Below are 13,139 nucleotides of genomic sequence, written 5' to 3'. Positions count from 1 at the left end.
GTCATCCTTATCTTTAGAGACAGGGGCCTGGAGAGGGGAGTCAGTGGGAACTGTGAGATGTGAAACATCTGACTCTCACTCCCCTGTTTCCTTTTCCTTTGGTTTGACCTTGTTCCCCCTCCCCTTTTCCCCCTTGTCCCTGGAACACGTATGCATGTCTCCATACGCACCCTGGGTGAGACAGGATTGGATGTTAGATTGTGAGCTCATCCACCCTAGGTGTACGTGGGGACAGTCCTTTTCAAGATTACTATAAAAACCTAGAGGATTGGGCATATCTTTGCAAGACTTCAATGTGTAATTGGGTTTTGCCCGTCCTCATGAGGATGTAATAAATCTGTCTCTGCTTGACTTGGTGGTCTCCTCGAGTTATTTGGGTAAACTGAGGCAGTTTGCTTCATACACAGGTTAAACTAAATGGCCACCAAGGACTCTTCCTGTACTATGCCATCATTAGAACAAGCAAGCAAAAGTTACAAAGGAACCATGGCGCAGTAGATAAAGCACCGGCCCTGGATTCAGGAGTACCTGAGTTCAAATCCGGCCTCAGACACTTGACACTTACTAGCTGTGTGACCCTGGGCAAGTCACTTAACCCCCATTGCCCCGCCAAAAAAAAAAAAAATATCAATACAAGGAAGAACTATCACGCAGAGCTGTCCAGAAGTAGAAATAAGGTTGGCTCAGGAAGGAGTGATTTCCCATTCTCTAGAGCTTTGTAAGTAAAAGTTGAATGGCCACCTTTCAGAAATTCTTTAGAAGGGAATCCTCTATGAGCTGTAGATTAGAATAGATTCCTTCTAGAAATCTAAACTCAAATAAATACTCTATAATTCATTCATAAATTATTTTTAAAAATCATCTAGAACATAATCCCTTGTTGTTTCTCCCACCCAGACCCAACTTGTGCCTGCCCCCACTGAGCTGACTTAAAAGAGTGATGCTGTATCTCTCTATTGATAAAATTGGATAATGGGAACAGAAAGTAGTAACTCAAGGACTCCCACATTAAGGGAAATCATTTTTTCTTATGGTTAGAAAAAAAATAAAGGATCTTTTTAACCCATCCTTTCTTTTTTTAAAACTTTATCTAATCTGAAAGGGGTAATGCTGACCAACAGTTCTCAGACATCCATTCTAGATCAATAAACATGATCTTAAAAATGGCAGTGATAAATGTTTTTCTGTGTAGATTTTTAGTAGCCAACTCAAACAGATGAATGCTTACCTTATGGGGCCATAGTTCAGCATTATGAATGCCAGCACCACCATCACACACACTGCTCTCCTTTTTGGACTGGGAACTTTGAGCTTCTGGTTCTGCAGAGAAGGTTTATATTACATACAATTAACTTTGTATCAGTTGTACAAAAAGATATCAAGCACTTACCAGCATAAGATAACCCTTTTAACTAGCTCACTACAAGGGACACAGGAAGAAAACATTTTAGCATTCGGGCACAAAAATGTATTCCCTCTCATCAAGTAGGTGAGTGTCTACCTGCAAAACTCTTTTAAATAATACTGAGACCATCAATTTTTTGATTCCCTGTGGGAATGAAAGATAGCAATGGATAGCCAAAATGCAGATAACCTAACATATCATTTTAGTCATTATTAGTTTCAACCACTTAGTTGAGGTATCACCCAAGGTTGCTAAGATTCAATATGGACTCAACTCAACTTGTTAAAGTCAAAATTAGAAGATTTCAATTTCATTTCCTCTGCCTTGCATGTCTATTGATAGTTATAGAATGAATACAATCCAGGTAACAGGAGGGAGAAATAATAAAAGTTCTATATGATCACTACTATTGACTTTAAAAACACTAAGCAAACGGTGAAGAAAAAGTCCCTTTCTACAGAATAGAGTCCTTAAATTACTGCTATGTGGCAGACAATCAGTGGAGAAGCAGATAATGAGAACAGGATGAGGCACTCTGAAATAAACGCCACTTTCCCAAAATGGGTAGGTTGCGCTATTCTTTTCCTACTCATCTCCAAAGAATTTTAAGATGTTTCTGATGCTTCCCCTTATCCTCTACCCTTCACAATAATTCCAAGAAGTTTCCCCAAGTGCTCAGGAATACAGGATGCTGTCAGGAAAAACGATGAAAGAAACCCTATTTAGAAACTATCTGGGTGTCTCTAGCCAGTATTTACCTACAGAACCACAATTTCCTGGGAACATAGAGAGGAGACATGATCTGAATATCTCAAGACACCAAAAAGCCTAAAACGACTGTCCTCATTAAAACAAAAAGGAAGAAAAAAAACAAAAAGGAAGGCAATGAGTGAGTATTGTAAATATGAATCAATCTGAAAGAGTTTTCTTTCCAATGCTCTATCTTGACCGTGTAAAAGGCACTCAGAACATATTTCCCCAGTACTAGTTTACTCATTGTAATTTAACTAGGATGCTAAGTTCTTTGACAGTTTTACACCTAGTAGTGGCGCTTAAGAGTTCCTTAACCCAACACTAAAGTCAAATAGAAGCATAATTGAGGACTGTTTCATTTTTGTATTTGTATCTCCACTCCACCCCCCACCCCACCCCTGGTATAGTGATTTGTACATCGTAGGTACAAGGTAAACATTTGGTGAATTGAGTAACACCCACCTCTGACACGACTTCATCCAGCTGCCGCTTCAGGGATCCATTCTCTTTTTTGAGTCTCTCATTCTCTGAAAGAGCTGCTTTTAACCTTGCCTCCAAACCCAACATATATTCTTTCTTCTTCTTGCGAGACTGACAGGCTGACTCTCGATTTTTGATCATGCGCTGTTGTCTCCGAAGGACAGTCACCTAAAAAAAGTGATAAACAAATTTGATTAAATTTGAAACCTAACTTGTCTATTCATCCTTCAAATGCCACATAACCCTGAAAAGTTATTCATTCTTTATGGGTGCTTTTATATGCTGCTAATAACTACATCATAAATCACTTGTATTATCTATCTGTATTATGAAACGTTCATTTTATTCTTGGTTTAATTTAGGGTCCTTTGCTAAATCTTGAGGTGACCTATCATAAAGGCCCAATGACTGAAGATACTTCTTCAAAAGCCAACCTAGTTGGTCACAAGTCACAGAGACCTGTTACCAGATTCACTGCACAATGATTACTTTCTAGACTATAGCAACTCTCAAAGACCAAGTTATAGTGGGAACACCCAGACTGACAAAATTACAGACCCCTCATGTATTTAAGTTATCTGAAGTCAAAACTTGTTATTTTTCATTTAACTTTATTTTCAAAATTGTTTCAATGTTTTTATGTGTGATTATGAAACAAGGCTTACATACCAAATGACCATTTTCTCTCATTAATTTTCATTCTATGAATAAGACTCTTGATTCCTATACAATAGTGGTGGCTCTTTTGTATCAATGTACAAGTGCTTTGAGGGAAAAAAATCTTGTTTTTTAAACTAAAAGCTAAATCAATTGCTGTTCCTTTTCCTTTTACCTCCTAACTACAGCTGTCTTCTCTGCAACTGGGAGTTACTGTCTTAGATCATACTTATATTAATGCACTCAATCACTTAGAGAATTCATTTACTATTAGACCATTAAACAGTCACCTCGAGGCAGCTAAGTGGCACAGTGGATAAGGCACTGGCCCTGGATTCAGAAGGTTTAAGTTCAGATCTGGCCTCAGACACTTGATACTTACTAGCTGTGTGACCCTGGGCAAGTCACTTAACCCTCACTGCCCCACAAAAACAAACAAAAACAAAAACAAAAACAAGTCACCTCTATGATGATGACTCCCAAATTTACGTCTTTAACCCTGACCTCAGCTATATTACAGGCCTGTGTCTTCAGTGGTGTACAGAGTGCCTTCATTTGTATGTCCCATCATCACTCCAGACTCAACAAATATAAATTGAATGTATAACCACCTCCCTCTTATAAAAAAAACCACAAACAAACCACCATTCCCTCCTTACTAGGATATTTCTGCCTGTGCTGTATCACCAATCTTCTAGTCTTCCACGCTAGAAAACCTATTCATCTTTGATTCTTCCTTCTGTCATCAACTGATCCATTTATTAAAAAAAAACCATATTTGCAAATCACCAAATTTTCTTCCTTCAAAGTATTTGTCAGATATGACCCTTTCACTCCATTCCCACTCATCAGTGTCCTAGAAACCTCACATTTTCATGACTCCAACGGTTTCTAGTCATTCCTCTCAATCCATATCACTGAAAATCTTTGCATCAAAACCAAATTCCTCTCACTAACTTTTAAAAGCTTCTGAAATCCAGCACTATCTATCCTTCCCCCCAATACTTCCTAAGTCATCATCCAATAGTCAGTCATAAATACTTTCTACACATGCCAGGCTCACTCCCCACTCAGTACCTTATTAATATTTTCCCCATCTAGAATGTCCTTCCCCTCTTCCTTCTACCTATACAAATGATACTCATTCTTTAAGCTCCAACATTAATCCCAATGTTAACCAATTATTCTAGCACACACAGATCCCTTTTTCCTCGGAATGTCTACTACATTTACAATTACCACCACACAGTCTAGTACCAACTATTCTAATCAGAAAGTAGAGGAAGCCATGAATGAATAGGCCAGAAAGCACAGAAAGGTGAGAAAATCACTGCACTGTAAACAAGACATAAAGAATTTAAATAACCCAACCTCAGAAAAAATATGTTGAACAAACCATAAATGAACTCCTAAATAAAAAATCCTCAGAACAAGATGAATTTTAAATTATAGTGAACTCTAAAAGAAAATTTAATTCCAATACTTTGTGAATTACTTGCAAAACAGCAAAAGGAATCCTACCCAATTCCTTTCTGTGATAAAGAGAGCACAAATAAAGTGAACTACAGACCAACAGCCCTACTGAATATCAATATATAAACATTAAATATAATATTAGCAAAAGGCTACGGTATCATATTTTAAAGATTATATATAGACACTGTGGTCAGGTTGGATTTATACCAAGAAAAAAAGTATTCTTTAAATATTAGAAATATTATAAGCTGCAAATCACATTAAAAACAAATCGCGGGGCAGCTAGGTGGTGTAGTAGATAGAGCACCGGCCCTGGAGTCAGGAGTACCTGAGTTCAAAGCCGGCCTCAGACACTTAATACTTACTAGCTGTGTGACCCTCAGCAAGTCACTTAACCCCAAGTGCCTCACTTAAAAAAAAAAAAAATCGCATGATTACATAAATTGTTGCAGAAGAGTTTTTTGAAAAAATAAAGTATCCACCAATGTTTAAAAAAAACACCAAAAAACATAGCAATAAATGGATCTTTACTCAATATGGTAAATAAGATCTATCTAGAACTAAGAGAGAGAAGTATATGTATTGTAGAATGCTAGTACATCTGTGGTAGTCTGGGTCAATTACAATTTCTAATCATCTCATCTCTAACCACTTACCTCACCACATGGTATATACCCTTAAAAAACCACACACAGCTGCAAAGTATTCTCTGTTTAAAACTAGCCCTGTAAAAGGTGCTGTTTCATTATTAAACAAGCATCTGCACATTTATTTGACTCTGAGAGGTTTATGTAAAAGAACTTTCATAAATGGTTTATTTCTTTTAAAAAGTTGAACTAATTTAACAATCAATATTCCAGACATTCGCATTTCTTTTTTTAATTAAAAATCTTCGTGGGTGGGTAAACACTCATAGGTCAAAAAAGAAGAATAAACTGATAACCCCTTGAGCATGTAATGCTGCTAGAATTGGCACTTCAAAGGCATAAATAAATATATATATACATATATATATATATTAAAGACAGTAAAATATGGCAGTTCACACCAATGTTATAAATTAGTGCTTAGAAGTTCACACCAATGTTATATTGGTGCTTAAGTCATAGCAAATCTTGGTTACATTAGGAAGAATTATCTGCATGCTTCATATCCCTTTGTGTCCTGACTCTTTTATCCCTAAATCTTCTGAGAAGATGGAGTCAATCATCAATAGTCTTTCTATCTTGTTTGCCTGTGAATGTTTGGATTACACCTGAGCAAAGGGCTTTTAATTCTGTTTGAAACTACCTCTAAATCACAGAAGGTGGATGGTCCTATAATGTTTTATCCACTCAATAGATGCTTGTTGACTAAGTTGCTTAAAGTATACCACTATAGGGTATACACTAGGTAGCACAGTGGATAGAGCACCAGCCCTGGGGTCAGGAGGACCTGAGTTCAAATCCGACCTCAGACACTTAACACTTACTGGCTCTGTGACTCTGGGCAAGTCATTTAACCCCAGCTGCCTCACCAAAAAAAAAAAAAAAAGTATAGCACTATAAACCATATTAAAATAATCCACTATTTTAAAAAAAAGTTCCTATCATTACTGACCAATAGCAACAGAAGGATGAGACTGAAACTAATAGTCCTTAAAAAAATCATGTGGAATAATATTTATTATTGTATATATTTATGACTTTGACATGCCTTGTTAAAGAAATGTTGTAATCTTGGGTTTCATAATTAGGTTTAAATTGCATTGGAAGAATTTAGATTTGTTATCCCTCTTTTCATTCTTGGCAATCAAAATTTAATTTCCCTCTTTCTGTTAAGTTTATTTATAATGCAGTTTTCCACAAATCAAGAATTAACAAAAAAGCCTTAGTACTAGTAGCCTGAGCTATCATACACTTGGCAGAGCAAAAACAACGTTCCCTCTTTCTACTCAATTTCCTTATCCCTTTGAAAGAGTATGTCTTCTGCTCTGATGTATAAGTAAGAAGTGGTAGGCAAGATTCTCACTAAGTTGAAGATATGCATCATCAAATTTCTATTTACAATCCTGAATGTCTATTGTCTCTGTTTCCTTTTTTTGGCCCCTTCTTTCCTCCCTTCATCCACCCCCTTCCCATGCCTTCTTGACTTTCTCTGTTACAAGCCTCTGCCTTCCTCTTTGTCAGTCCCCAGGTATCCAGTGTTCCCTGTCAAATACTATGAAGTGAGTATTATCTTGCTTCAAGTTTAAAGAATTTGTGACCCCGTAGAATTATAGTACAGGACTTTGAAAGCCATTTGAGCCACAAGTAATTGAGATAAACTAAGGACATGGGTAGAAGAGACAGCTTCAGTGTCTTTATTTGTTTTTTGTTTTTTTAGTGAGGCAATTGGGGTTAAGTGACTTGCCCAGGGTCACACAGCTAGTAAGTGTTAAGTGTCTGAATCCAGATTTGAACCCAGGTACTCCTGAATCCAAGGCTGGTGCTCTATCCACTGCGCCACCTAGCTGCCCCCTTCAGTGTCTTTAAATAGACTGTTCTTCATGACAAAAATGCACTACCATCTCAGCTTCCTGATAGGATGCCTTTTCTGGTTTCCCTAGTTGTTAGCATTTTGTCCTTCTTCGAATTAAAAATGTTCAAAAGAATGCACGAATTTGTGTCTCCTTTGTGGAAAGTATCTTGTTAAAATGCTAAGGGAGTTACAAAGAAGACAATAAATCAAATTTATACAACCATTTAGAATTTAGAAAATACTTTCCTCAAAAGATCCCTATGACTTAGATGATACAAAAACTGTCCCAATTTTACAGATGAGGAAACTGAGCTCTGTAGAGATTAAGTGACTTGTCCATGGTTGCACAACTACTGTAAGCAGTGGGACCAAAACCCAACTCTTCAGACTCATAAACTCACTTTTTTCTACTACAAGATGCAATTTCTTACAAAATATGTTCCCAGGTCAAAAAGTTCTGTAGTCTAAGGTAGACCTCTAGAAAACTCAGCTACTCAAATCAACAAATATTGGTGAAGCATCTCCTCTGTGCATGACACTGTGCATGTAAAGACAATTCAAAAAGCAGTCCCTGCTCACAAAAAGCTTTCAGCCTATTGAGAGAATATCACATGTATGCATGAAATTAAGTACCATATGATTTGAATAAGAAGAGATGACTGGGGGATGAGAAAAGGGTTCTCGTAGGAAGTAGCATCCAAAATGTTTCTTAAAAGCTTATCATTTTCTCTTTTTCCAGAAGAAGAGATGCTAAAAGGAAATAAAAGAACTCCAGGTTTAGAGCTGGACAAGACATTGGTGGTCATATATCCTCATTTAATAGACTTGGACACTTGTGAACAGAGAGATTGAATGACCTGCCCAATGTCACAGGCTGCAGGGAGCAGAGTCAGCACCAATGACCCTCTTACTTCTGACCTGTCCCTTTAGCATCTATCCAGAAACCTTGCATTTTCCTCTGATGCTTCCCATTTATACCCCTCTATATAGAAGTCTAAACATTAATTTTTCTGTTCAGAACATTTTAGAATAATAAAATTCACATAAATTGCTCCATAAAGATGTCCACTACAGGGGCAGCTAGGTGGCGCAGTGGACAGAGCACCGGCCCTGGAGTCAGGAGTACCTGGGTTCAAATCCAGCCTCAGACACTTAACACTTACTAGCTGTGTGACCCTGGGCAAGTCACTTAACCTCAATTGCCTCACTAAAAAAAAAAAAAAAGATGTCAACTACAGGGCTCACTGCTGCTCTCATGCTGAGCACCTCCTGCACTACAGGGAGGTCAGAAGGTCAAAAAGCACATCCAAATGACAACTACAATATTATAAGTTCAGACATACTTATTCCTGAAATGTCTTGCTCTCTGAAATTCCATATCAATGGACTGAACACAATTAATTTTTTAACGGACTGTCCCTGAAGAGACAAATTATTTTTTTAAAATTTTACCCATCATCTTTTTTTCATCCAGACCTGTGATCTTCAGTGTTATTATATATTAAAAATAAATAGTACATAATATGAAAACTCCCACGAGGAGCAAAATTATTCATCCTCTAATTAAAGAGCATTTTATAATATAGTGGTGTTCAAAATTCCCACTGAGCAAGAAGGTTAAAGACATCCTTCAATGCCCTGACCTATGATCTTTTTTTCTGTCCCCCTCCTCTTTTAACTGTTTAGGAGAACCACAAGTCAGCCAGAAATACCTACCTCAGAAGGTTAAAGGGGTGACAGTTCTTGTAGCCCAGGAACAGAAAATGTTGAACCTCCATCAGTGGGGGAGGGAGGGAGGGGAGAGTGAAGAAAGCCAGTGTGAAATCAATTTGGTTAACGGTGCCGTGCACACAGTAAATTTAACAAATGTTTCCTAGGCTAATGCATTTCCCTTTAACCTTTTGCTTATTCCATCCAACAACAACAACAAAACAATCATTAATTCCACCATCCCAAACTGCCCACTGCGAAGTTCAAACATTTATTGCCAGAGTATCCCATATTCACCTTTCCAGCTGTCTGTCTGTCAGAAACCAGGAGCATTCCCACTGCAGTTACTACTAGAGCAATACACAGATTAACACAAACTAGGGTGGATGTTGAAGCCATCTTTTATATAAGAGTCAGGTAGTATTTAATGACAATAGAAACATCTCAAGCACCCACCCTAAAGACTCAACTGACAGCAGGAGTCAGGGTCTAGAATTAAAACCAAGTTCCCTAAATAGGAATATTGGTCAATACTTAACCTTGGTTGTAAGAAATTTTATATCCATTCCACTATGTCCATAGCAAATTTTCTTTTGTTGTTCACAAATGGCTAGAGAAAGGTTATGTTACTGAATTTAAACTCAAATGTGCCGACTAACTATAAAATAATAACTAATTATCGAGATGGCAAATTGGCATGGGTATTGTAGTAAGGAAGGGAGGGGCATTTCAACAGCAGATAAAAGCATTCACTGTGGAACCAAGTCAAAAGGTAAACTATATAGCACTAGCCAAACCACCAAATTCATTAAACAGATGGAGGGGTGAGGTTAGGGGGGAAATAAAAGAAAGTACACATGTATTGGTAAATATACTAAGGATGGATGGGATACTGTTTCTTCCACAATCACTACTGTCACCAACTTTCCTGATTGCCCGTGCGCGCGCACACACACACACACACACACACACAAGTATGGAAGCAACTTAAAATCAGAGGGCAAGCAGGACATACAAAGTTGTCTCAATTAAACAAGGATATGAAGAATTTAGTCAAGGGTCAGAAAAGATGATTAAGAGGTTAAAAAATAGACCTTCTAGAAACTTCTAAAAAAAAGTAAAGAAATGCTTTATTATCAGTTTTAAAACATGTCAATGTCATTTACACAGTGAATGAAACACCTATTGATAATATGAGTTAAGAGCAACAATAATATGGTAGAGTAGAAAGGGTATCTGGTTTGGGGAACATCAGGAGCCTGGATTTAAGTCCTAGCTCTACCATTAAATACCTGTGTGACCTCCAGTAAGTCACAAACTCTTTGGGCCTCAGTTTCTTCATCAGTAAAATGGGGGTGGACATTCCTCTCAGATGCCATCTAGTTCTAATTCTTTGATGCTGAAAGGGAGCTATTTTTATATGACGCATGAGGGACTCCTCAGGTTCAGTACATAAATTTCCTAACAGCAAGGTTGTTAAATAAGTAATGGTGAAGAGATTATAATGAAACAGGTTCAGTATTATCTTTGATCACTCAGTGTCTTCCCTGAGGACAGTAAGGCAGAATGATCATATAGGGTTGTACTTCAACGTATGATTTAAACATGATTGAGTTTTTCAACTCAATCACCCTGAATACTTTCTTCTAACATACATCACGTCCCCTGCTAACAAAGATGCACAGCTATTACCAGAACCCCATCGTCTGAAAATGAAAAAAATATGGAAAAGTTTGCCATCTATGTTGCTATAACATAATGGCTCTCTCTAACGCTGGCAAGTCACTTATGCCCTCCGTGACACAGGCAACTCTCTAAAACTATGAACTGCAGTAGAGTGCCAACTTGCGTTGGTAAAGGGAGTTTCCAGAATTCCTTGCACCCAGAAAATCACAGATCTAGTTCCTATTCCTATCATCCCTCATACTCACAAACTACATTTGAGAATATCATCTTTGTCTGTAGGTTTCATACTCAAGAATAGAGATAGAGGGGACCTCAGAATGACACTCTCAAAAAAGACTCTAATAATCAGTTCTCATTAGAGACTCCCACCCTTTCAGTAAGATCAGCTCAAGCAGGTTCCCTAACCCCTTGTCTCTAAAAAAGTTCATTCAAAACTGGCCTGAGAAGAACATCTCCTATTTTGTGTCCCAGTTCCTACTCTCCCAGAAACACAAAACAGGGCACATTTCCATTAGGCCAAAAACAATAAGCTGACCCAGAGGGAGAAACACAAATTCACACCAACAGGCCAGTGAATGGAAGGAATTAAAATTATCGAAGAGAAGTAAATTCCCTAGTTCATAAATAAAAGCGTCGCCAACATGAAATCATAGTTTAGTTCTGTAATAACAGCCTATAGAATGCTAAGAAAGGTAGCCAGAACTAGTTGTCAATGGTTTTTAAAGTTTCTAACTAATGGAAAAACATGGTTAAGTTATTCTTTGGTTATTCTCCTTCCGTTATCTATCATAAACCTACATTTTCTCTGTCTCTCCAAGTTGACAGATGGCTCTGCGGACTGTACAAGTCACAGTGAGTGTTGCCTTCAAGGAGTAAAAGACCTATATATGGGCTTGTTTCCTTCCATCTAGCACTTGTGGCTCAAGGGCTCAGGGTATTTCCCTGTTGTCAGGAATAAAAAGTTTACATTGCTGAAACTATTCCAACTGTCTCAGACATATCAGTAGCAGTCTTTCAGAAGTCATTACAGAAGCTAAGAATAGAACTTGGGAAGATTTATTCTTCTGCACCAGATAGTATGAGTGTACACCACTTTTCAGAACTAAAAATACCAATGAGAGTAAAATCTAAGTGCCAACCCCAAGACCACATGGAAAATGAAAGCCATCAGGGAACCTGGATTCAAGGACCAGCTGTTATGATCAATGACTAAGTAAGTCAATTAATCTCTCTGGACTTTTGTAACTGCATTTATAAAATGAGGACAGTAGATTAACAGATCTCTAAGCTCTGAATGCTCTAAAATCTATAAAACAAGAACTCTGCTCACTCTCCTTTTCTAAGCAACTATTTCAGTGAAGGGAAATGAAACACCAGAATGGCCATTCAAGATAAATATTTGTAGTTCTAGTGAAGACGGAACTGTAAAAGGTCACAGAGGAGGTTAGCTCTCCCATCCACATGTATTCCTACAAAGATCTAAAGATAGCACCAGAAAAAAAACACTGATCAAAAATATAAAGAAACAGGATAATATGCACCTTCATCCATTCCAGGATTGCACAAAGACAAAAGCAGAAGTCTATATTTCACTTTGATTAATAAACAGAAAAGATGATCAGTGCAATTAGTGATATACACAAAAGCAAAAAGAGTTTAATAAACTCAAAGAGGGAGCCAAGATGGCAGGGGGAAAGGCAGTGAGCTTTTGACCTCATGACACGATCACTCCAAAAAAACATCCAAATAACGCCATAGGAAAATACCTGGAGCAGCAAAACTCACAGAAGAATGCGCAGAAATCATGTTCTAACCAAGAATGGCTTGGAAGGTCAGAAGGAGGGAGCTGCTGTGCTGATACAGGAGTCGAGCCCAACCCCAGTCACCCTGACAAAGATCCAGTCCCAGGAAGGCCTCGCCAGAGAAGGAGAACCCCAGAGCCGCTGAATCACCTGAAGCGCAAGTGTTGACTGGAACTAAGCTCATAGTCTGGTGAGTGAGCTGAGCCCTGGGCAGGGGGGAGACTACAGGGGTCTATGCTGGTGCTAAGGCAGAACTTGGATTTTTCACACCTGCTGAGAACCAGGAGGTAGGCTTGAGTAACAGTGGCCCAGGTGAGGGAGGGGCACAGGCTCCTCAGAGCTAACAACCACAATACACAAAGCTGGTTGATTTTAGCAAGTTGATCTGGGGTCATCTAGGGACCAGGGAACAGGCCAGGAGAGTGAAGAACCTGATCCTCCTTAAATCATACCACCTGGGACTTCTGAAGCTTGGGATACTGCAGCCTGGAAACAGTGCCCCACTTTAAGGAGCCAAAAGTCAAGCAAAAGAAAGGCAAGATGAGCAGACAAAGGTGAGGACCATAGAAAGTTTCTTCAGGAACAAGGAAGACTGAAGTGCACCCTCAGAGGAAGATGTCAACATCAGGTCCCCTATATCTAAAGCTTCCAAGAAAAATATGAATTGGTCT

At 38.3% G+C, this 13,139-nt stretch overlaps 1 protein-coding gene across 1 annotated transcript in view; it reads right to left on the bottom strand.

The window, feature by feature from the left end:
* Positions 1-13,139, bottom strand: part of ATF6 (activating transcription factor 6) — a 210,551-nt gene that overhangs the window by 152,887 nt on the left and 44,525 nt on the right. The window contains 2 exon segments of the mRNA XM_044000697.1: positions 1,229-1,320; positions 2,621-2,806. Coding sequence (XP_043856632.1) covers positions 1,229-1,320; positions 2,621-2,806 — 278 coding nt within the window.

The sequence above is a fragment of the Dromiciops gliroides genome, chromosome 4 (genome assembly GCF_019393635.1).
Source record: "Dromiciops gliroides isolate mDroGli1 chromosome 4, mDroGli1.pri, whole genome shotgun sequence".
Classification (NCBI taxonomy): domain Eukaryota; kingdom Metazoa; phylum Chordata; class Mammalia; order Microbiotheria; family Microbiotheriidae; genus Dromiciops; species Dromiciops gliroides.
The sequence above is the reverse complement of the archived record's forward strand: the minus strand, read 5'-3'. Positions and strand labels throughout refer to the sequence as shown.